The 21879-nt window shown below is 35.2% G+C and overlaps 1 protein-coding gene across 1 annotated transcript in view; it reads left to right on the forward strand.

Moving 5' to 3' along the window:
* Nucleotides 1–16157, forward strand: part of l(2)37Cd (general transcription factor IIIC subunit l(2)37Cd) — a 48432-nt gene extending 32275 nt beyond the window's left edge. Inside the window, exons 5-8 of the mRNA XM_090370494.1 lie at nucleotides 5578–5785; nucleotides 8625–8794; nucleotides 14098–14323; nucleotides 15937–16157. Coding sequence (XP_090226620.1) covers nucleotides 5578–5785; nucleotides 8625–8794; nucleotides 14098–14323; nucleotides 15937–16049 — 717 coding nt within the window. The 3' untranslated portion in view covers nucleotides 16050–16157. The remainder of the gene's footprint in view (nucleotides 1–5577; nucleotides 5786–8624; nucleotides 8795–14097; nucleotides 14324–15936) is intronic.
* Nucleotides 16158–21879: the final 5722 nt, after the last annotated feature.

The following is a 21879-nucleotide window of genomic DNA, read 5'->3' on the forward strand; positions in this document are numbered from 1 at the left end:
ATAAAGGATTGTTTTTTTATAAAAGGGGTTAAATTGGTTCTACTACCATATATCATAAATTGGAGTAATAATTACATGAAAGCCATTCCTTATCAACTAGGGGAAAAAGGGATTTTAATTATATGCCATCTTTTTCTTTTCTTTTTTTTTTTTTTTTCTTCCTGGTTGACACATGACTCAGTCACTTCATTGAATGCATTAAATTGAAATAGTATCCAGGAATTGACACACTGATACATAACTGTCATGCTAGAATTTAGACTGGGAGTATGGAGTGCATATGGTAATAAAAATCCCATGGAACACCAAAACTATTATTGGAGGCTAATAGTTGAGAAACACTGCTTTAGAGGCATGTACCCTTGCATGGCTGAGTGTTCATGTGTGAGGGCACAGTAGTATGTGCATGTGAGTGACCGTCATTCAAGTCACATTGACTACTAAATGTTATCTGTCCTTGTATTCTCTGACCTTAGGAGGTCATTCCAGAATGTAAACAGAAAATTTATTTAGGTTTTTTAATCGCCAGATTCCATAATGGCATAAAGTAACTAGTTTTGTGGTATGAAGGATTATTTCCGAGTAGACTAAATCAAAGACAGCGTGCTGCTCAGTTAATTTCTCTTTGCCATGGGACCAATTTATTTTGATATTTTCAACAAATCATAACCAGAGTTTAGAGTGTGGGTGGAGATTCAAAATTGGACATGAGCACTTCTGAAAGGGAGAAGGTAATTTCCTCTACTCAGCACTCTCTTTCGGAAGTAGAGTTGATCTTAGAAGGTAAAGTATGTTTAGCTTGCTGAAAGGTCAATTAGAGCTATGATGTCTTTAGTTAGTTGTCCTTTCTCTGGTGGAAATTTTCTGTTTTGATTCATTGGCTGATTGTAAATATCTCTAGAGCCGGGCTTCAAGTTTTTTTTTTTTTTTTTTTGTTCTCAAACTATTTTGAAGGTCTGCACCTTCAACAGAACCACTTTTGCAAATCAGAATCTTCTGCAGAATGATATCTTTTAAAAACAGTGATACACAAGGAAAAATTAAATTAAAAAATCAGTGATAAAAAAGGAGCAGAAATTTGCAGAACTACATAGCTGTGGAGAGCACACTTTGAAAACTGCTGCTCTAGACAGTTTTAAATCTTGAATATTTCTTAATCCATTAACATGTGGATCAGTGTTATGAATAGAGGAGGACATAATGTGCTGTTCAAAATTAAAAAAATAATTAAATTTGAATAACTCTAATTGAATCTTTTTGTTTAAATGACTTTTATTATACAAAAAGTATTACATAAACTCCCACACAACAGACCTGGGTGTTTATCTTAAATTTCCGATCTGTCACGGACTGATACTTTTGTAAAATACAAATCGCCACAGACTGGCAGATGAATCATCACCAGCTGGTAACATCTGCAACAAATTTCCAATTCGTCATGGACCGCTAACAAACAGTTCACGGACAGGCACTGATCCTCATACCACACTTTGAGTGACACTGCTACACAGGAACGTTTTAGTCATAGGGTTCCATGGAACAGAAAAACCAACTGACATGCACGCTTTTGGTGGACATCAGGCCACCCAATTATGAACAGGGGAAAGTGACAATACTGCCTATACATTTTTAAACAGATTCTGAATACAGCAGTCTTAAAGGAGTGCTGATTCTCTTCATGAATAGCAACCAATCCAGGGGAGGGGGGGGAGAGAGTGAATACAAAAAAAAAAAAAAAAACAAGCAACTGCCTCCCCCCCCCCCCTCCATTAGTATATTTAGACATTATCCATTTTTAAAGAAGTGATCCTGAGATTTTTTTTTTTTGGCCCACAGATACTATTACCATTGACAGATATCAGTCAGCCTCATTCATCTCAACAGCTAAATACATCAGAAGGTGCACTGTATCCCTGAGATGTTGATAGTGACATTGTACACTGCCCAACAGGTCTTCCCAGGTGTAGTAAAGGCACTACACTTGCCCTGCTTTATTTCTCATTTCCCATGATAGATTGCACACAATGATGACTGGAATGAAAAATAAATATATTTTATAAGTAATAATATATAAATGTTATAAAAATTAGGCTAATATGAATTATGTACTAACTTCTGGTAAATAATGCCTTAAGAGCCATTAAAGTTGTGGAAATTTTGTTATGCCTAGATATTGTGTAAAATTAATTCTTAGGTAAACATATAATATCATAGCATATAACCAGTCATGTGACATCACAGTAGACACCCTTTATAGCTCTGCTCATGTGCTCACTTCAACCACACATTACTTTAGCTTCACCTGTCTCAAAGGTGATTCAGTTTTACACATTTATTTTTATTTAAAATTTTCCTAAATGATGTGGTCCCTAAAATCTAGAGACCGGGGACACATGTCAGTGTGCCCTTATGTAAATCTGGTCTTATACACACCTATTTTTACAAGCCCTTCCTATATACAAAGGTGATGTTGCAGAAGTCTAATTTAGACCTTCACAGATGTCAAGAAATGCTGAGTTTGGTTCTAGTATTAAGTATGCCATTATTTGTTAGATACCTCTCCACTCTTTATAGCTTGTTTGGGTTTTTTTTTTTTTTTTTTTTTTTTGTCATTTCTTTGTACATTCCTGTTTGATTCACAGACCTGGTAAATCAGGTATTTAGGCACATGAAAGTTGATTGAACACTGATGTGGTAGCAAATAAAGGTGAACTGATTCCATTATTTGAAGGGGTAAGTGTTTTGAGACGAGGTGTTTTGTTAATTTTAACTATAGTAGGGATAGGATAAGTTGGATAGGAGAGAACGACAGTGAAATGAGTTGGATAGAATGGGATGCTAATGGATGAGATGAAAATTAGCCAATCTGGGTGAATATAACTTGATAATAATTTGATTAACCAAATTAATGTGTTTAAGGCATCGTAACTGGCAGCTTGGGCACTAGAAACTTGGTTAGCAGTAAAAGTGTCATAAACGGAGTGATTGTTGACGTTATGTGTGAAGTCTTTTAGTTGAACTAAGAGGTATAAGGGGTGGTCTAAGGGAATCTATGTGAAAGGAAGGGATCAGATATTGTTGTTTACTGATGAGAAATATGTAATGTGATCAGCCTGAGAGGAAGAGTTCAAGCAGTTGAATGCATTGGGAGTCATTAGTGAAAATTCTTCCTTTTTGGGCATTTGTGATAATGAAATTTGATATTCTCACATCGTGGTCATTTATGAGCATTGCAAAAGATGCCTAGGATTGATATTTTTATGGAATTTGCATTCAACCTGTTTTTAGAGAATAGAATGACTGTCATCCCAACAGATTGTTGATGCCTTTTAGTTAACATTCCTTGGCCTTCGTAGAAACAAAATTGAGTGCAGCCAGCATATCAACCAGTCTAGGGAATGTGAAAGAAAAAGGTATCAATATCAGGAGATGAGTATCTCCCATGGATATCTCCTCTCCCCACTGATATTGCTAGTTGGAAGGTCTTAACTCACTTTTAATTGTAAGATTAACTAGGAAAGCAAAAGGTAAATGGTCAGATTGAGAGGAGATGATAGATAACTTGACAGGTCAGTAATTTATAGATTTTTAAAATGCCAGTTGAGGTAACCAGGAATGTATTCATCTACTAATTTGTATGAGAAATCAGATCGGTCAAGTGGGGAAGATTTAAATGACCTGGAATCATGACATATCTATTTTTTGGGAACAAGGAGATTAGATATCAACAAATGAAATAATTGGTATGGCTAAGTAGGCAATGGCAGAGTCAAAAACATGTAATTTGGTACTTGCTGACATTGATTACTTCTACACTAGTGTTCAAAGAAAGTGCATTATCTAGGAATTTCTCATTTCTAACCCCTTTTTCTGATTGTATGTTACATTAATGACTAGCATTACAAATAGAAATATAAACAAAAGATATTAATAGTTAAGGCAAAGATAAGTAATATTTGACAGGTACTCTCAAAATTTTCCAAAATGAGCATTTGCAACCTTTATACAATAGATTTGGTAAACACAACAATTATGACTGAAATGTTATTAGAAGCCCTCAGTTTGCTTCAGTATATCATTTTAAATGGAAAACAAAATGAAAAGTTCACCAGGTGCAAACTAATATTTAGTTGAACCGCCTCTGGTCCTGATGACAGCAGCACACTGTTGAGGCATTGACAAGATCAATTTCTGAAGATAATCAACTGATAGTTTGTGGTTCCAAACACGAATTATGGCTTCCTGAAGTTCATGAAGGGTCTTTGGTTTCTTTCTAGCAACTGCAGATTCCACACGATGCCAACAGTTCTCTATAGAATTCAGGTCTGGGCTGTTTCCAGGCCAGTTAAAAGTTCTGTAATGGACCTTTCTTCCAACCATTTTTTCACCTGGTAAACACATTACTGTCGAACTTCTAATGTAGAAATGAAGCTATTGTAACTGCAGAAGTGCCTACTTATATTTTTTGCCCGATGACAAGGAACAGAGTTGTCCTGAAAGATGCAGTTACTTGGCAGGTTGAAATGGTCTCTAATGGTTGATAGCAATTTGCCTTCCAATATAGCCAGGTATCCATTGGCATTTACGGAATCTTTTATAAACTGCAGGTGACCTACTCTGTGATATGAAATGCACCCTCATATCATATTTCACTGTAGACACCATACAGTCTGGATGGTATCCTTCACCACGTCTGCGGCAAATCATTTGTCTCCCATCAGAGCCATGCAGGTTCAACTTCTCATCAGAGGAAATAACTGACTTCTACTGCTTAGGGGGTCCATTTGACACGCTCCTTATGCCAAATTAATCGGGCCTTTTTCATTTTTTTGTGTAAGGAGGGGTTTCTTCTTAGGATGATGGGCTACAAGTCCATTTTTGAAGAGGCATCTTCTGACTGTTACTGCACTTGCTACCACTCCTGTATGTTCTTCCCATTCTCTTTTCAGCTCAGACGAAGAAGTTTTATGGTTTTTAAGGCATAAGCGCTTCAAAACGCAGTCCTGTTTTGGCGTAGAGACTCATTTGCCTCCGGTTCCTTTTTTCCTATGAGCAGAACCAGTATTCTTAAGTTTGGAAAGAAATCTACTCACTGTCGACTGATTACAAGACACTCTATAAGCAATATGACGTGAAGAACATCCTTCCTCGTGCAAAACAACAGTAGCACTCTTTCTTCGTGACATCAACTACACGTAACTCGCCATCCTAGCAAGGACAAGCAAGGAATGACTGCAACTCTTGCAGAACCTGCTTATATAGCTGAAAGTAACAGCTGATGCAATATTAAATCATCACCTACGTGGGTCAATCTTATCTGATGCAATCTGTAAGAAATATTGCCATATACTTATGTTATTCGGACAACAATTACAATTTTAAGGGGTGATGCACTTTCTTTGAATACCAGTGTATATGATCAGATGTAAATTCTGTGGTTTTTAAGAGTGATGAACATCAAATCAACATTGTTACTGAGCCAACTCTTGATACAGAGAATGAATTGTTAGCTGTATTTCATTTAGTGGTAATACAGGTGATATGTTTTATAGTTATTTATTTTTTTTTAAACAATAGTGTTTTGAAGACAGACCCATATGGTCAGCATCAGCTTTGTGTGCAACCATGGAATGTGACAGAGCTCGCACAAAGTATATTCTTCCCACAGTGGCTTACTTCTTTATAACAGGCCCCTGGCGTAACATGTGGGTTCGATTTGGATACGATCCACGTAAGGATCCATCTGCCAAGCAGTATCAGACGTTGGACTTCAGGGTGCGGCACAGTAAGTAACATTTTTGCTACTTTTACCATGTTTAAAAGATAAATGATTTTTGACCATTTAGAATAAAATTATAAATAACCAATTTTCATAAACATTGTGTGTAAATATACACACACACACACACATACACACACCCAATAAACTCACTTTATAACACCCACTTTTAATGCTCTTTTTTTCAGGGCTGCCCAACTTTATATCTGAAATGTAGTGCATTTTTTTTATGTCTATAGCAAGTCCATTTAAGACACTTCCACTTTCGTTGCTTTATTTTTTAAGATGCCAAGAAGGAATAAGCCTGGATATGACCCTCTTAATTTTGGTTTTGGGTAAAGGATTATACAGATTAATTTCTAGGAATTATTTATGGTGTAGTTGTTTACTTCACAGAAATTGTTCCTGATCCTGATGCAGGTGATGTTTATTTTTATTACATTAAGTTGAAGTTTTGATGGTGAAAAGGCTACTATGTTAGTACATATAATAATGCCGACCAGGCTAGCTGGGTGGGTAAAGTGCCTGCCTGACAACACAAAGGTCGCGGGTTCGAATCCCGCCTCAGGCTTGGATCAGAGTAAATGCAAAAACTTTGGGAGGTGCATGGGTGCATTATGGCCACAGAAGCCAATGCGCCAACAACTAACAAAAAAAAAAAAAAAAAGTACACATAATTAGCAAGTCAAACATCACGGATTCCAGACACACCTGTCGAAACGCACTGATCGATATCTAATCAGGAAATGACTTATGTAATGCATGAGCAATATTATTGCATCCAAAAAAGCAGGACTGAAATATTTACAAACTATACAAATATTTAAAATATTTACAAAATACTAAACTATTTTTCAAATATACAAACTATATCAGGGCCCTTCATCAGCCATCATTACAATGGAACCTCAAATGATGCCGGGTGTGGTCATGTATTAGACAGTGAACCCTGTGCAGAAGGTTGGTGAACATTATGGAGGCAGTTATGGCTCGAATAAGGGATGTAATTGCCTCACCCTCTTCTTCCATTGGCTAGAATAAATATCACTAGGAGGAAAACTTTTTTCATGTATAGAGAGATTAATCAGAGCTCTCTGATTCCCTTTTGTGTTACAATATTTTTTAAAGTTAATATAGCATTTTTACATATAATTATGAATTTATGCCTAATGGCCAATACTTGGTTTTGTGATGTGGGAAGTGTTAGCCAGTGGTCAGTAGCTGGGGTTCTTCAGCCATCGGGTGTGAGGATAGTTTTAGTCCTCGCTAATGCTAAGTGAGGTAATCCTCACCTAGCATTTGTAGAGTTGCTGGGAGTCTGGGTTGCTGGAACACATTAGATGTTATTGGGCTTGTTGATACTGCTTTTGTTGAATTCCAAAAGGGGGGTGCTTTGTAGATGAAATAAGATTTTGGGCAATCAAAAGATACTGTTCAGTTGGAGTGGTAGGGAGAGAAAGCAGCTTGAGGAAGGATGCGGATCTGGGCACTTAGTGATAGTCCTGACTGTTCCCATAACAGTCATCATGGGTAATTTCCACATCACTGAATCATGGATAGGTGCAATATGGCCTGAGCAGCACTTGTGCTAAAAATAACAACAACCTAGTGATAGTCAGCTTTAACATGCTTACCCATCAAGGAGGGGAGATTGTTGCCCTCTATGTTCCTGTTGATGTATTTATATAAGTTCTACTTGTATATAAATTATTTATAGGTCAGTCTTTTTCTAATATTGTATGGAGAATGAGGCGTTCGTTGATGATATGAAATGTCACATTGGTGAAGATGTGTTTACCAACCTAGTCTCTCTCTCTCTCTCTCTCTCTCTTCTAGCCATTTTGAGTTAACTTTTAGTATGATTGTGTTCAGAAAAAATGACTGGTTATAATTGCATTTTGTATGGTGTACTGCTCCTCAAGTGTGAGTGGGTAGAAGATCTGACCAGGGAATCCCAAAGTTAAAAAATAGGCTCAGGGTAAATCCCTGCATCAATATGCTCTTTAATCTTTATATGTATGATCATAACTGATCTGAGTGCTTGTTTATACAATTAGCTAACCCTAAAACCTGATTTTCCTGAGACTAGTTCTTGTTGCAGTTTTGTTTTTGTAGTTCATATTTGATGTGCCAGTAGTTGTCACTATAGACACTGTTTAATGGCATTCTAAAGAAATGTACTCAGTATTATGCAAGGTGTTTGCTTAATTATATATTTTGGCATAACATAATATTCCCAATTTTATTACAGTTAAACTTTATATATTGAAAATCCTATTAACTGGTAAAAAATTGGAGATTTTTGTGAACAGTATGCCATTGTAGGGTGGACTTGATTTTTACAGTTATCAGCCACTTAGAACAAGAAAAACATGGATGACAGAAATTTAGAGTTTTTTTTTCCTAATTAATACAGAATGATGTTAGTTCTGACTATTCATACATATGCCAAGAAAAATTTTAGAAGTTAAGCTTGTAATTCTCAGTAGAGAAAATTGCATAAACTGCACAAACTAGGGGTATACTAACTAGTTATATTACTGAATTAAGTAATAATAATAGTATTATTATTAATTTTAATTTTTTTTTATAATTAAAAGTAACATTAGTAATATTATGAAGTTAGTTTAATAAAGCACCTTTTATCATGTTCATACAATATTGCACCTAAGGTAACATTCAAATGAATTATTTACCATTTTTTTTTTTTTTTTTTTTTCATCTCTCAGAATTCCAACTGAACATGAGATAGTTCATAGTGTAGTATATTTTTAATCTTATTTTAACTTTCAAAATAACAATTAATATATAAAAGGTAATTTTTCCTTATTTCTTTCTTTCAAAGGTATTGTTCGAGACAAAAGACTTCACTTTTCCAAACGTACACAACAGTTGTATTCTCTGCCAACCAAAATTAGCCAGCATCAACCACGCATTTCAGTTATTCAGAGAGAAGGTCTTGCCCAGCCTGAAATTCCAGTTAGTGAGAAGAATATCAAAGATGAGAATAAACTGGTAAACACTTTAAAAGATCAATGTTGCATTTGTTTAGCAAACCAATTAATCATGTAGAACTGAATTTAATTGTAGTTAAATTTGTTTATATATTTGAAAAAAATTCTGTGCATTATACCTCATTCAACTAAAGATAAACCTTTCCATCTTTTATTGTGAGAGTTCCATCTGTGATAATGAAGGATGCATTATCCAGCCAAAATAAGCTCTAATTCTGAGTAAACCATTATGTAGGGGCAGAGGCATGCAAACTGCAGTTCATGGACCCTGTGGGGTTTAAAGACAAGCCCATGGGAGTCCACAAAATGGTAGACTATTATAAAAGTATAAGCTTACCTGCTACCTAGTTAAGAGAGGTAGGTTGCTAGAGAGCCTTGTTTAGTATTTCTGGCAGTTGAGGTATGAGCAATTATGTATTCAGTATACTGAATACCCACAGACAGGATACTTTTTTAATTCTGTTTTTGTTTATTTTATTTTTGTTTGAAAATTGCTATACACTTGGTCGTCGACTTACGACCTATGCGACTTACGACCGGCCGCACTTACGACCACAATAAAAAAAATAAATAAATAAATAAATAATAAATTAATAATAAATCATAGTTACATGTATCACAAAAATAGTAAAAAATCCATTATTTAAACAATATAACAATTGATTAATTTTAAACTAAACTAATTATAACATTATGTATGTCATAGTACACTGCAAAAATTCAAAATAAATGTTTATGCAACCTTCAGAATCAGTCACGTTGGGATAATTAATTACATATAAGTACCTCCCTAATCGACACGCCCTACCCCCACTCTCCTAAAACATGCTATGCTACTTAAGTTAAAAATAAATTTTATATGTACAGTACTGCCTGGCGATATTTGTAGGCAATAAATTGTTTATGCGATAAACTGACGCGGCGGTAAACTGCTAGCGATTAATTGCTGGCGTTAAATTGCGAGCAATAAAATTTCTTAGACTCCTCTGTCACATACACTCAGTCGCTTTCAAGCATCAATTCAAATTCTATCGAAATACTGTACCCATAAAATGTTTAGTAAAAGGAAAATGCCTTCATCTACATATACGCCAGCTAAGAAGTTAAGGAAAACTATTGATTTAGAGTGTAAAATGAAAGTTATCCAGCAGTATGAAGGTGGAAAGAAAGTGAATACGATAGCCCGTGACTTGAAGTTATCACATTCCACCGTATCGACGATACTTAAGGACAAAGAAAGAATTCGGGAAGCTGTGAAAGGTTCTGCACCTATTAAGTCTACAATTTTAACCAAACAACGACAGGGACCCATCCATGAAATGGAGAAATTGTTGTTTATATGGATGGAAGATTTAATACAAAAAAATACACCCATGAGCCTTCACACAGTGCAAGCGAAGATTAAAAATTTGATTTTTGTAAATTTCATTTGTATTAATTTTTACATTAATTTTAGATTGTATTTTTATGTGTACAGTATTATTTTTCAAATTATGTACAATACTGTATATGTAATTATAGATCGTAGTTTTGTATTTTTATAAACAGTATGAATAATAAACCAATTAAAATGTACAGAACGTTTGAATTTAACCTCCTAGAGAGAGATAGCCTAGGCGTAGAAACGAAGTAAAAGATAAAAGCATTACTGTATTTAAAATGAAAAATAAAAGATGATAAAAATTTAAAAGATTATAAAAATAAATTATAAAGATGATAAAAATATTAGAAAGGTTAAAAAATACTGTTAATAAATATATGGCCGACATACGACCAGATCGACTTACGACCTGTCAGTCAGAACCGAAGTCGGTCGTAAGTCGACGACCAACTGTATTTATCAAATTCAAGAAAATTTTCTTTTATTTTGATCCACCAGTGAAGTACAGATAACAAGGAGTCCAAAAAAGGGGAAAAGGTTGCATGACACTGATCTAGCGGAGTTATAAGATACCATCCAGTTCAAGTGGTGAGAAGAGCACAGGAAGTAGAGTGTAGACTCTGAGTAGTAATAGCCTGCTTTAACATGCCTTTCCATTAGACAGTTGAGGGGCCATCAACGTCCTCTCTATGTTCCTGTTGAAGTGTTTATGTATAACCGGTACTTTCTCCCTCATTGTTTTGTATAGGACAGATTCTCACATGATCTTGTAAGGTTTCTTATAATATGATTCAGTTAGCATTAGTAGAGGCATATGATGCAAGAAAGCAAGCTTATATAGCATCGGCCAAAAAAAAAAAAAAAAAAAAATTCCCTGTTTCACCCATCCATTCACTCCAAAAGTTTGCCTAGTTCAGCCTTGAATTTATTTAAGCTGTCAACTTTCACAGCAACAGATGGAAGTTTGTTCCAGCAATCTGGAACAAAACCCTCTGGCTAAAGGCAAATTTCTGCACATATCTATTTTACAACTGTCTTTCCTCAATTTGAATTTATGCCCCCTCAGGTGTGGAATCAGAGCAAGAGGAAGAATCCCATCAGCGTTCAGCTTGCTCAAACCATTCAAGGCCTTATACACCTTAATCAGATCATCTTGCAGGTCCCTCATCTCCAGACTGCATTTTGCAGAACTCAAGCCTTTCTTCGTAACAGCAACCCTTTGTCCTACTCACTAATCTCATTGCCCTCCTCCTAAAATGAGGCCTCCAGACCTCTCTGCAGTACTCAAGGTGTGGTCTGACCATTGGCTTATACAAGGGGATAAACACCTCCCTATATCTGCTAGCAAAATTCCTATATATTATTGACATGACCCCATGAGTATGATCTTTAAAGGAAAGGATCTTTAGTTGAAAGAAGTGTAGTTTAATTTTTTCATCCCTCCTTTTTCGGTTCCTTTTAATTTTAAAATCCCTTCAAGACAAATATCATTGCATGTTTCTTTTTTATGTAACGTTTATATGTTTGAATGTGTATTGCAAATACCATATTTATTTGCCATTTTTATTTCCCATCAAATATTTTTGCCATCTTAGTTTTTGAGAAATTAACGAAAAATATTTTATGGAAATTACTTAAGTAAGCGACACTAATACACCATGTGAAAGATTAAGTTGTTTTATTGAAACTATTGTAGTTAACTTGAATGTACCTCATTAGAAACACCTAAACATTTTGACAATTTGAGAAGTCACTGTTTATTATTATTAGGCCTACGGAGTAAGTTAGAATAATAGCCCAAGTTCGAAGTTATAATTAATATCATTACAAGGATTATCCTACATATGACTTGCCACTACTAATATTAATAATTCGGAACTTTGTGGTCATCCTCCCATAAGGGTTTCTGTACTGAAACATACAATTTAATACAAGTGTGTCATTCTAGAATTTATACTGATTCAGTACTATGTAAAATAGCATTACTTTACCCATTTTGGTTAAAAATTGCATTGTCACGTACAAAAAATTACTTTTAACAATTTATAGCTAATTAGTAATAAATTATTAATAGTAAATGATTTTGCTTACTTGCAGTTAATTAAAATTAATTTAAAAGTTCCTATTATTTTCTGATAGTGAAATTAAATGTTATAGAGTGATTGCAGTTATCTTTTGATAAATAATTGCAACTCCTTAAAGTAAAGTACAGCCATTATCAACCCACTGCAGGATGGAAGCCTCCTCAACAATTCATGCTGAGATAAACGGACCATGATCTGCCACGCTGGTCTAGTGTGGGTTGGCAGATCGACCGTATTCAGCAGTCAGGGGCTTGAACCCCCGTCTACTCAAAGAGCGTGTGCTACTGCACTCCCGCTCCTGACCACTGTTGCAATTAGTATGCTAATAATATAAATTAGGTACCTAGAATTATAAATATATTTAATCTCACACTCAGAATAGTGTTATACCTGAATAACATGAGCAGATGACCAATAACTGAAATTTGCCTTGGCTGTAATGACTCCTGGGTATTGGTTGTGGAATAGGTAATATTTGAGATCTGCTTTTTTAGTTATAATTGTATGCAGCTTCCTGGTTTGGAGTGTGGATATCTGGAGGCCATTCCTGGGCAGATATGATGTTTTGAAACTGATGATTTTCTTATAAAAAAATAAGCTGTAGTTGGTGCCTTCCTTTTGTTACTGTAGGTTATGCTTCTTGAAATTTTTAATTCTGAAAATATTCTGTTCTTCAATACATTGAAGTATTTTCGATTGCAGTTCAATACCAGCATTCTATTGATACAGTAGATGAAAAATACCTGTTAAAGAATTATTCTTTAAAAATTTTATATGATAATATGGATCTGTAGATAAAATAATTATTATATTGAACAGTCTTAGAATGCTCAGCATAACAACATGGATTCTATTGTTGACCTTCTGGTAAGACTTCCCAATATAGACAGCATTGCAGCTACAGTGCAGTCAGTATATTGGCCCTCTTTGTCATTGTGTTTTATGAGTTGCTCAGCTGATTTGGGTAACTCAGAAATGTAAAGAATGTTAATGTGCCAATTGGTTGACTGTCTTTGATGTTTTCCCTTGTGAAACTTCAGGAGTGTCCTCAGTATGGTTTTGTGAATTCATTCTGCCGGTAACTACTGCTTAATGTGTAGAATTTTGTTTTGTAGGGCCAGGCTTTGATAAATTCTTAAGGATGTACTCTCAGTGACCTCTATCCTGGTAGAGTGGGCATAACCACACTTGATTATTAACCTGGCAGGGCTAATGCAGGACCTGACAAGGCTCTCTCAAAAATAACTAAGGTACACTAATTGTTGGTTTCAATTTCAACATAACATAAACAATGTTTCTTGCTAATTGACATGACCTAGCTGAGATATCTGCTACAGAAATCATATACTGTTTATCTTATGTTTAATTATTTGAAATTATGTTTTTGCCTTGATTATTGATTCAAAACAGTTTCTTGTTTTTGTTATTTATTTGACCTGAGTTTGAGTCCTATTTATGACGTGAGGCATTTTTATGCCCCCTTTTCACAATGTGGCTGAATTAGTCAGTCTCAGACTATGGTAGCATGGTTTTTCTTCCTGAAACTCAAGTTTTTCGTCCAGCAAACAGAAAATTGACCACAGAACACATGCAGTTTATAGACATTATACACAGAGCAGTATGGCCTTAGTCACTGATATTACTATGTATGTCTTTCTACATGTAGGCGGGGTCTTACTGCTATTTTTCCATTCTCAACACAGGAACATATTTTCATTATGTGGTAACTGTTGCTGCATTGATACAAAAGAGGTATTTATTAATATTTATAATGACAAATTCTGTAGTGGTACTTTTTTTGGAATTTGATGAATTGTTAATTTTTAAATCTACTTTCAGAGGTGGACATATATATTTGAACCTGGTTGCATGCCAGTTCACAGTCAAATATTCTATCAGTTGTGTGATATTCATATTGATAAAGTCCAGAAACTTGTTCACAAAAATGATGGTAAAGAGAAAACTTGTCACGAGAAGCACGGCTGGTGTACACCTGAAACTTTAGGCCACTGTAGAGAAATCATGGTTTCTGCTTTCAATGACACAGTTAATAAAAAACAAAGAGGTGAGTAGCATATTAATAACCACTGTTAAGGTTTTATTGCCTTTTTTAATAAAAAAACTTAAGTTGTTCCCTCTGTAATAGTATTTTGTTAATATAGGGTGCACTGATCTAAATTATATACAGGTGGCTTTCACATTGTTTCAAGAGATGGAAAGTATTCAAAATACAAGGTATTCCAGATGTCTTGTTACCCCCATCCCATTACAAAAATGAAATGCAAGTAGTGCAGCAGGACATATTTATTTATACACATAACTAGGAAAACTGACCTGCCATGCAGGTAAGCACAAGCATTGGAGGAAGCACTGAAAAGAGACTACTTGGACTGAGCATTTAAAAAAAATTTCTTTGAATAAAATGGCCAGTTGGATCACTTTCTAATGGACATCTCAAAGAAAAATGCATCTCAGGAACTGATACGTTTCATCAAAATCAGTAAACAGCATGGTTAAAAACTTACAATGAAATAGCCTGATTAGATAATGAATAACTTGCATTCTGTTTCTATGGCTAGGGGTCATTCTTTGAACATTTCAAAATAATGATCCTTTCATGTGGAATTCATGAGCAAGGAGATGTGAAGCTCAGGAGAAAAGATAAATCTATTGAAGAAGATGCAAATTATAAAAGAAAAATAAATGGCTTTTGAAGAAATCAAGAAACTTGAATTAAAATAACTTGCAGATCAGTATCGGGCAAAGAAAGGCCGAAGCATTAGAAAAAACCTAAAGCAAATTTAGTCATAATATTCATTGTGATTACTTTTAAGATGGCTAGTGTCTTAAATAAATGAAACACATTGTCTTAATGTGCATGATGATAATTTTTAAGAAACCAATTACATGCATAATGCGTCTTCATTATCAACAGAAAACATATATTCTTGGCGAAGTATTCATCATTTCCATTGGTGGCGAAGGTTGTATGTGCCTTGACTATATTGAACATGTAATTGTTCATTATTCTCCCCCCAACCCTCCAAAGTTGTAGAATAAATTGATTGTGAGATGTAATAGGCAAAAAAAAACAATAAAAAAGAATGCTAAATTACTTATGAAATGCAACCCACAAAGTAATAAACTTTGCAGCCAAAATCATCACAAACATTTTCAAAAAAATATTACTATAGCTCTGCTTTCTAGTAATTTCTTCTTGGTAAGGGTATTTGTTATGCTTATCTTCATTTGTTTTTATTTTTTTTTAATTGGCATTCTGTTTTCTTATAATTTTTGGTAGCAATAAATTTAAATATAATCCAAGAAGGATTTGTGCATTGGACTTTTTCTGAAAACCATATTGTATCTTTTAAAGTTTCATTTAGTAGACACCTGATCAAATATAGATTATTACTAGAACTGTTGACTCATTAAAGCATAGGTCTTCTTGCAAACTAAAGGAAGGGACAAATATCTCTATATAAAGAGATTTGTCCAAGAGAATTTTCTGCAATATCACAGCTGCCATTATGAAATTAATTTTCCTTTATAGATTTTATTTGCCAGGAAACCTCTGCTTTTTATTGATATATCATATGCAATATATATATATATATATATATATATATACACACACCACTAAAAATGCAGAATTGCATTAATTTTTTATTTGATTAGGAAACATGGAATCTGAATCCCAGCCAGGGAGCAGTCAGGATAGACAGTATGAAGAATTTGAAAACTTTCAAAATCAAGAAATGGATGACTTGGATTATGAAGAAATGGAATGAAATGTGCTGTGAGCCTTCTTTCATAATTAAATGCTGTGTAGAAAAATTTTTTTTCAGAAATTATTTCTTTGTTACTTGCTGTTCATCAATAAAATACATTTTTTGTTAGTTGAGTTAATCCTCCTATTTATGTATATCCATGATTGATACCACTACTAAGCCTGAATAAATTTGGACTTCCAAATCCTACAAAACACTGATGAGCTATCAGTATGGGACTAAGCTGACCAGATTGGGTAAATTATAAATTGAACCATATGACCATGATAAAGATAGCAATGGAGGCTTTTATTTTATGTTAATATATATTGAAATTAATTGTTGTGACAAGGCATCTGAAGCTCCCATCCTTTCAAGGGAATGTTACTGAAGGGTATGAGGTTAGCTAAACAGAATTGCAGCATCTCAACATCCTGAACTGCACTATGGCATATGCAATTCAAAGATGACAGGCCATAGGTGACACCAAGGAGAAGGGAAAAAAAAGTCATCTATATGGCCTCACTAACTCATAAATTGTATTCATTTAACCATAAAGAGAATAGTTCACTCCTTGCACATGTCTGTAGAATGTACATCTGTAGGGAGTTATGTAGTGTTGGATTCAGTGGCTGTACATAAACCCAATATCACTCGATATGAAATGGCATTTAGAATGGCGCCACTCCATAGAACTAAGTGGAGGGATGAATCTTGTTAACATTTCTAATGTTTTTGCTGTTTACTGACAGGCCTAATCAACTGATTGTCAATGATACTGCACCACACGTTTACAGAGAAGCAATGTTGAAAATTTGTGTTTACAGTGGCATGTGGATTTTCTTCTGACTACCTATGAGAGTTACAGGTGTTGTTGATACTGTCATGGGTGAAAGCAGCTTCATCGCTGAACAGTATTAATGGAATTAATTGGCAATTAGCATTTACCCGCTGACAAAATTCCAATCACTGGGCGTCATCTCCTGGTTAAAGGTGTTGCACCCGCTATATGTGAAAAGAATACAAGCCATGCTCATAATGTCTACCATGTCCTTGTCTGTGGAACACCAATATGTGTAGAAATTCTTCATGTGCTAATAGTAGGACTACGTTCTACTCACTGAAGAATGTGTTCTATTTTATCTACATTTTGTTCATTTGCACATTCATAAGAAATATGAGTGCTAGGAACTGTATCAGTCTCATACAGTTTGGTGTAAACAGGCACACTATAGCCCCAGCAGTTTATGCGCCACTAAACCCCCATAACACTCACACTAGTAAACGCTCTTGAATCCAATATTCTGCGTTTAGGAAACCGTTGACAGTATTCTCTACAAGCAGCAGTAGCACTTCCATCACAAAAAACATAGACAAACACTATATCGGCATATTCAGCATGCGTGAAGATGCGCAGTATTCTTAACAATACTTCTCGCACCAAACAGCGTCAGGTTATAACTGCTTCTTGGTCGCATCTGATTCAGGGAGCTGTGTGCACCAGTTTCAAACACCTATCTCTGTATCCATTGAGAATTGGACATATGTTTATATAAACTTTTTTACTTAGAATAATCGATACTATAACCTCCCAAAATATTTACTATTCCTCCTGAATCACCCTATATATATAGGGTGATTCTTATATACAATACAAGATATAACCTTATTATCTAATAATAATTACCTATTTTAATGGTCTTAACTGCAAACTCAGTAAACCTTTAAAAGTAAACTGGATCATAAAATAAAATTTAACTCCTGCTTCATCAAAAATAAAAGATGAATATAAGCAACTGAGTAACATTGCTCTAATGCAGCAGTTCCCAACCTTTTTTTCACTCTCAAATCCCTTTCAACATAATATTTTTATCACGAACCACTAAGCCTGTATTCTCTGAAATCGTTCTGAATTTTTATTATAAAATATTTCCAGTATTACATTTTTATAAGCAATGTTGTGTAATAATGTAAAATTATTAAGTACCCATACATAAAAATAATCTTTGAGAATGAAAAAAAAATTTAGTATGGAAAACATATTTAACACGATATAGTCAGGAACGGGAGTGCAGTAACACACGCTCTTTGAGTAGATCAGGGTTCAAGCCACTGACTGCTAAATACAGTTGATCTGCCAACACACACTGGACTAGTGTAGCAGCTTACATTCCATTCCATTTCCTTCCACATGTTGTTAAGAGGTTTTCATCCTTCAATGGATTGATAATAGTTGCAGTTTACCTTTACCTTTTTACTATAAGATAGTAAACTAATTATGAAGAATTGTGGGAGATGTGGTTTCTTTCGTCGCAATTCTTTAAGTTTAATTTTATTTTATTTTATTCTATCTTTGTTTATTATTAGTTATAATTTTTTATAATCCTCTTATCACAGCCCACAAGCTACCTGACTGCTTTGTACAGTCAGAAAGTCCAAGATCTTTGGGTTCTGTCATTTACTATTATTTTTTTGGGACAAAATGTATATATCAATAGCTTATGAGCAATTACGAGACACCAGTAATGATCAACAGAACATCTATAATTAACACAATTTTACACATTTTACAAATTAAAAAGCATTTCATAATATCTCATTCAAAAATTTTACTGGGTTTCTCTCTGCATCTTTTTCAAATGAAACACTTAATTTAATACTAAAATTGTCCAATCATCACAAAGTTATATCCCTTAATTACTCAGTTATATCCCCTAAAATTCACCCATGATAGTATTAGTGTTAGTATATCTATTACGTCTTTAGATTTTTACACATAGTGTTCTGATTTTTATGTTGCATCTTTCTTCTAATTGCACTACGTTGACAATTTATATTTATGAAGGTCAGGTAATAAGTGAAGAGGAGTTCTCAGAGTTAGTGACTGACTTCAAAAGAAGTTTGGAAAAAATTGCATTTGACTCTGAAGGTTCAGAAACTGAAGATTTGTGCAAGGTCGACAAAGTAGAGAATGATTTGCAAGGATGTGATGTCGATGGAGAAAATTACGACATTCCTACAGTGGAGAGTAGCAACATTCCTGATCCTGAAAAAAATCCCATGAGCAGTGATGAGTATGTTCCTGAAGAAGTAAGTTCGTCAGAAAGATTCTGCTCCAACTGTGTTTGCACCAAAAGGCAAGAAAACTAGAAACATTAGGCCAAGGAAGCAGAGTGAAAAACATTAGTTCCAGATTATGATATTTGTGATCAGCATATTTTGATTCCTTGCAAAAAAGGTCTCCTTGATAAGGGAAAGAATCCAAATACAAAATGGTTTAGTGAATTTCCTGTCAAATATAACTCCACCTAGAAATATCCACAATATTCTTCCCGGTCCAATAGGTGAAGCAAAGTCAAAAGATATAACACGCAAAATAGGTTTGAGTTCCTTCAAGAATTGGGTCTGAATTTAGTTTCATCATGGATGAAGCAACAATTGATGATAAAAAAATATTCCCCAAAGCATCAAGATGAAGATGGAACGAATTCCCAACTACATCTGTGAATACTCCTAAAGAAGCACCTCAAGATCAAAACAGGGAAGATTTTTTTTTTTTTTTTTTATGTAAACCCCAAACACGAGAGGTATTAGAACCTATAGTACTTAGTGCCGTACTTGGGTTGGAGGTTGAGAAGAAGAAAGAAGATATTTGTTGACATCGGATTTGAACTTTTGTAGACTAATTTTCAGGAAATACGTATGAAGGAAGGTTGTTCCAGAAAACGGTTTGGAAAATGAAAAGTTGGTTCTGCGAGTTTGAAGTTGGACAGTAAATGGATGTTGGCTGGTGGCGGCATGTGCTCGGACTGTTTTGAAAGAGAGAGCGGGAATTAAAGAAGCCAATTCAAAAGAACAGTGCCCATGGAAATATCTGTAGAAGAGGTTTGGTTTGGTTTTGATTTTATTGGCGCATTAGCTACTAAGGCTATAATGCGCCAAGACCAGGTAGAAGAGGCATGCAGCAGAAACAGTATGTCTATGAGGCAGTGAGTGGAGAGACTCTGTTAGAGATGAATCATTAATTAACCTAACTGCCCTCTTCTGAATGGAATCAAGAAGCCTGAGAGAGGTTTTGGGGGCATCACCCCAGATATTGGAACAATATTCCATGGTAGGGCAGATTTGCGATTTGTACAGAGTGAACAGCTGTTTGGAATAAAAGTAACGATGAGAGCAGAAGAGTAAACCAAGTTTTTTTTAGATGCAGAGGAAGCAATATTTGTAATGTGCTTGTGCCAAGAGAGATTAGGAGTCGGTAATCCCCAAAAGAGATGAGGGTGATGGTAATCCCCATCACTCTCAGCAGAAGAATCCTTTTTGCGAGATATAAGACAAGACTGAGTTTTTGAAGGATGGAAATCAACCAAGTTGTCTTTGCCCCACTGAAGAATTACCTGGAGATCGGCATTTAAGGAATTGGTAGCAGATATTCGAGAAGTTGAGGCTGATTTAGCAGGACAAGGTTTCTCAAAATGGAAAGTGGAATGCAATGTGCTATCATTGGCAAAACTATGGATAGGATTTCCAGTCAATGGAAGAAGGTTATTAATATACAAGAGGAAAAGAGTGGGGGAAAGAACTGAACCTTGGGGGACACCAGCATTAGTGGAGAAGTTAGAAGACAGAGCAATCTACCATCACCCTCAGTGAGCAATCAGAGAGAAAACTGGATAATCAATTACAAAAAACAGTTGGCAAACCATAAGATGGAAACTTGTTTAGAAGACCTTTATGCCAAACATGATCAAAAGCCTTTGAGATGTCAAGAGCAACTGCTTGCGTTTCACCAAACTTTTCCATTGAATTTGTCCATAAATGGGTAACATAAGCCAGAATATCACCAGTAGATCGACACTGACAGAATCCAATCCATACTGGTGATTGTTGATTAGACGGAAGGTTTCTAGGTAGTTTAAGATTTGCCGGTTAAATGATTTCTCCATTAGTTTAGAAAGAGTAAAAGTAATCGCAATTGGACGATAATCGGATGGGAGGGATTTGTCACCCTTTTTAGGAACTGGCTGGATATGAGCAAATTTCCAAGCAGAAGGAAAAACACCTTTGGAATAGGAAAGTGAAAAAAAGGGGGTAAAGAACAGGTGTAAGTTCAGGAGCACAGGTTTTGAGAACAAGTGGAGAAATACCATCGGGACCTGAAGCTTTCTTAGCACCAAGATTCGTCAAAATCCTTCAGACATCCTTTTGACGGAAGACCACAGGAGGCATTGAATGGAGCGTGTTGGGAAAGGTGGGAGGTGTTTTACCAAGATCACTAATACATGAGTTTGAAGAAAGATGGGATGCTAGCAGGTCAGCTTTATCCTTGGCTGAAGTGACAACAGACCATCTGGTTTGGACAGAGGTGGGAGCAGAGATGGACAAAAGTTGCGGCCAATAGCTTTGGCAAGAGACCAGAATGCTCGGCACCATTAGGGCAAGAAGCAAGTTTTCTACTCTTAGCCTGTTCAAACTCTAGTTTGGACTGATTAATAACTGCTTTACAATTGTTGTGAGCTTTGGTGTAGGCAGAAAATGACACTGAAGAATTAGAAACAAGCCAATTACGATATGCAACGTTCTTCTCTTGAACAGCCTTAGCACATTTATTGGAAAACCAAGGTTTAGATAAAGGACGAGATTTTAAAGTGGAGTGTGGGATAAAGGATTCCATTCCTGCAAGAATAATTTCACTGACACGTTCTGAGCAAACATTGACATAAGTTTCGAAACAGTAATCCGACCAAGGAAAAGAAATCTCACAGGTCATCCCATTTTGCGTTCTTGTAATGCTAAACAATATGAGATTGGGAATAGCCATGAGATAAAGGATCCATTGGAGAAGAGACAA

The sequence above is a fragment of the Mastigoproctus giganteus genome, chromosome 3, assembly GCF_048544385.1.
Source record: "Mastigoproctus giganteus isolate SK-2022 chromosome 3, ASM4854438v1, whole genome shotgun sequence".
Taxonomy (NCBI): Eukaryota; Metazoa; Arthropoda; class Arachnida; order Uropygi; family Thelyphonidae; genus Mastigoproctus; species Mastigoproctus giganteus.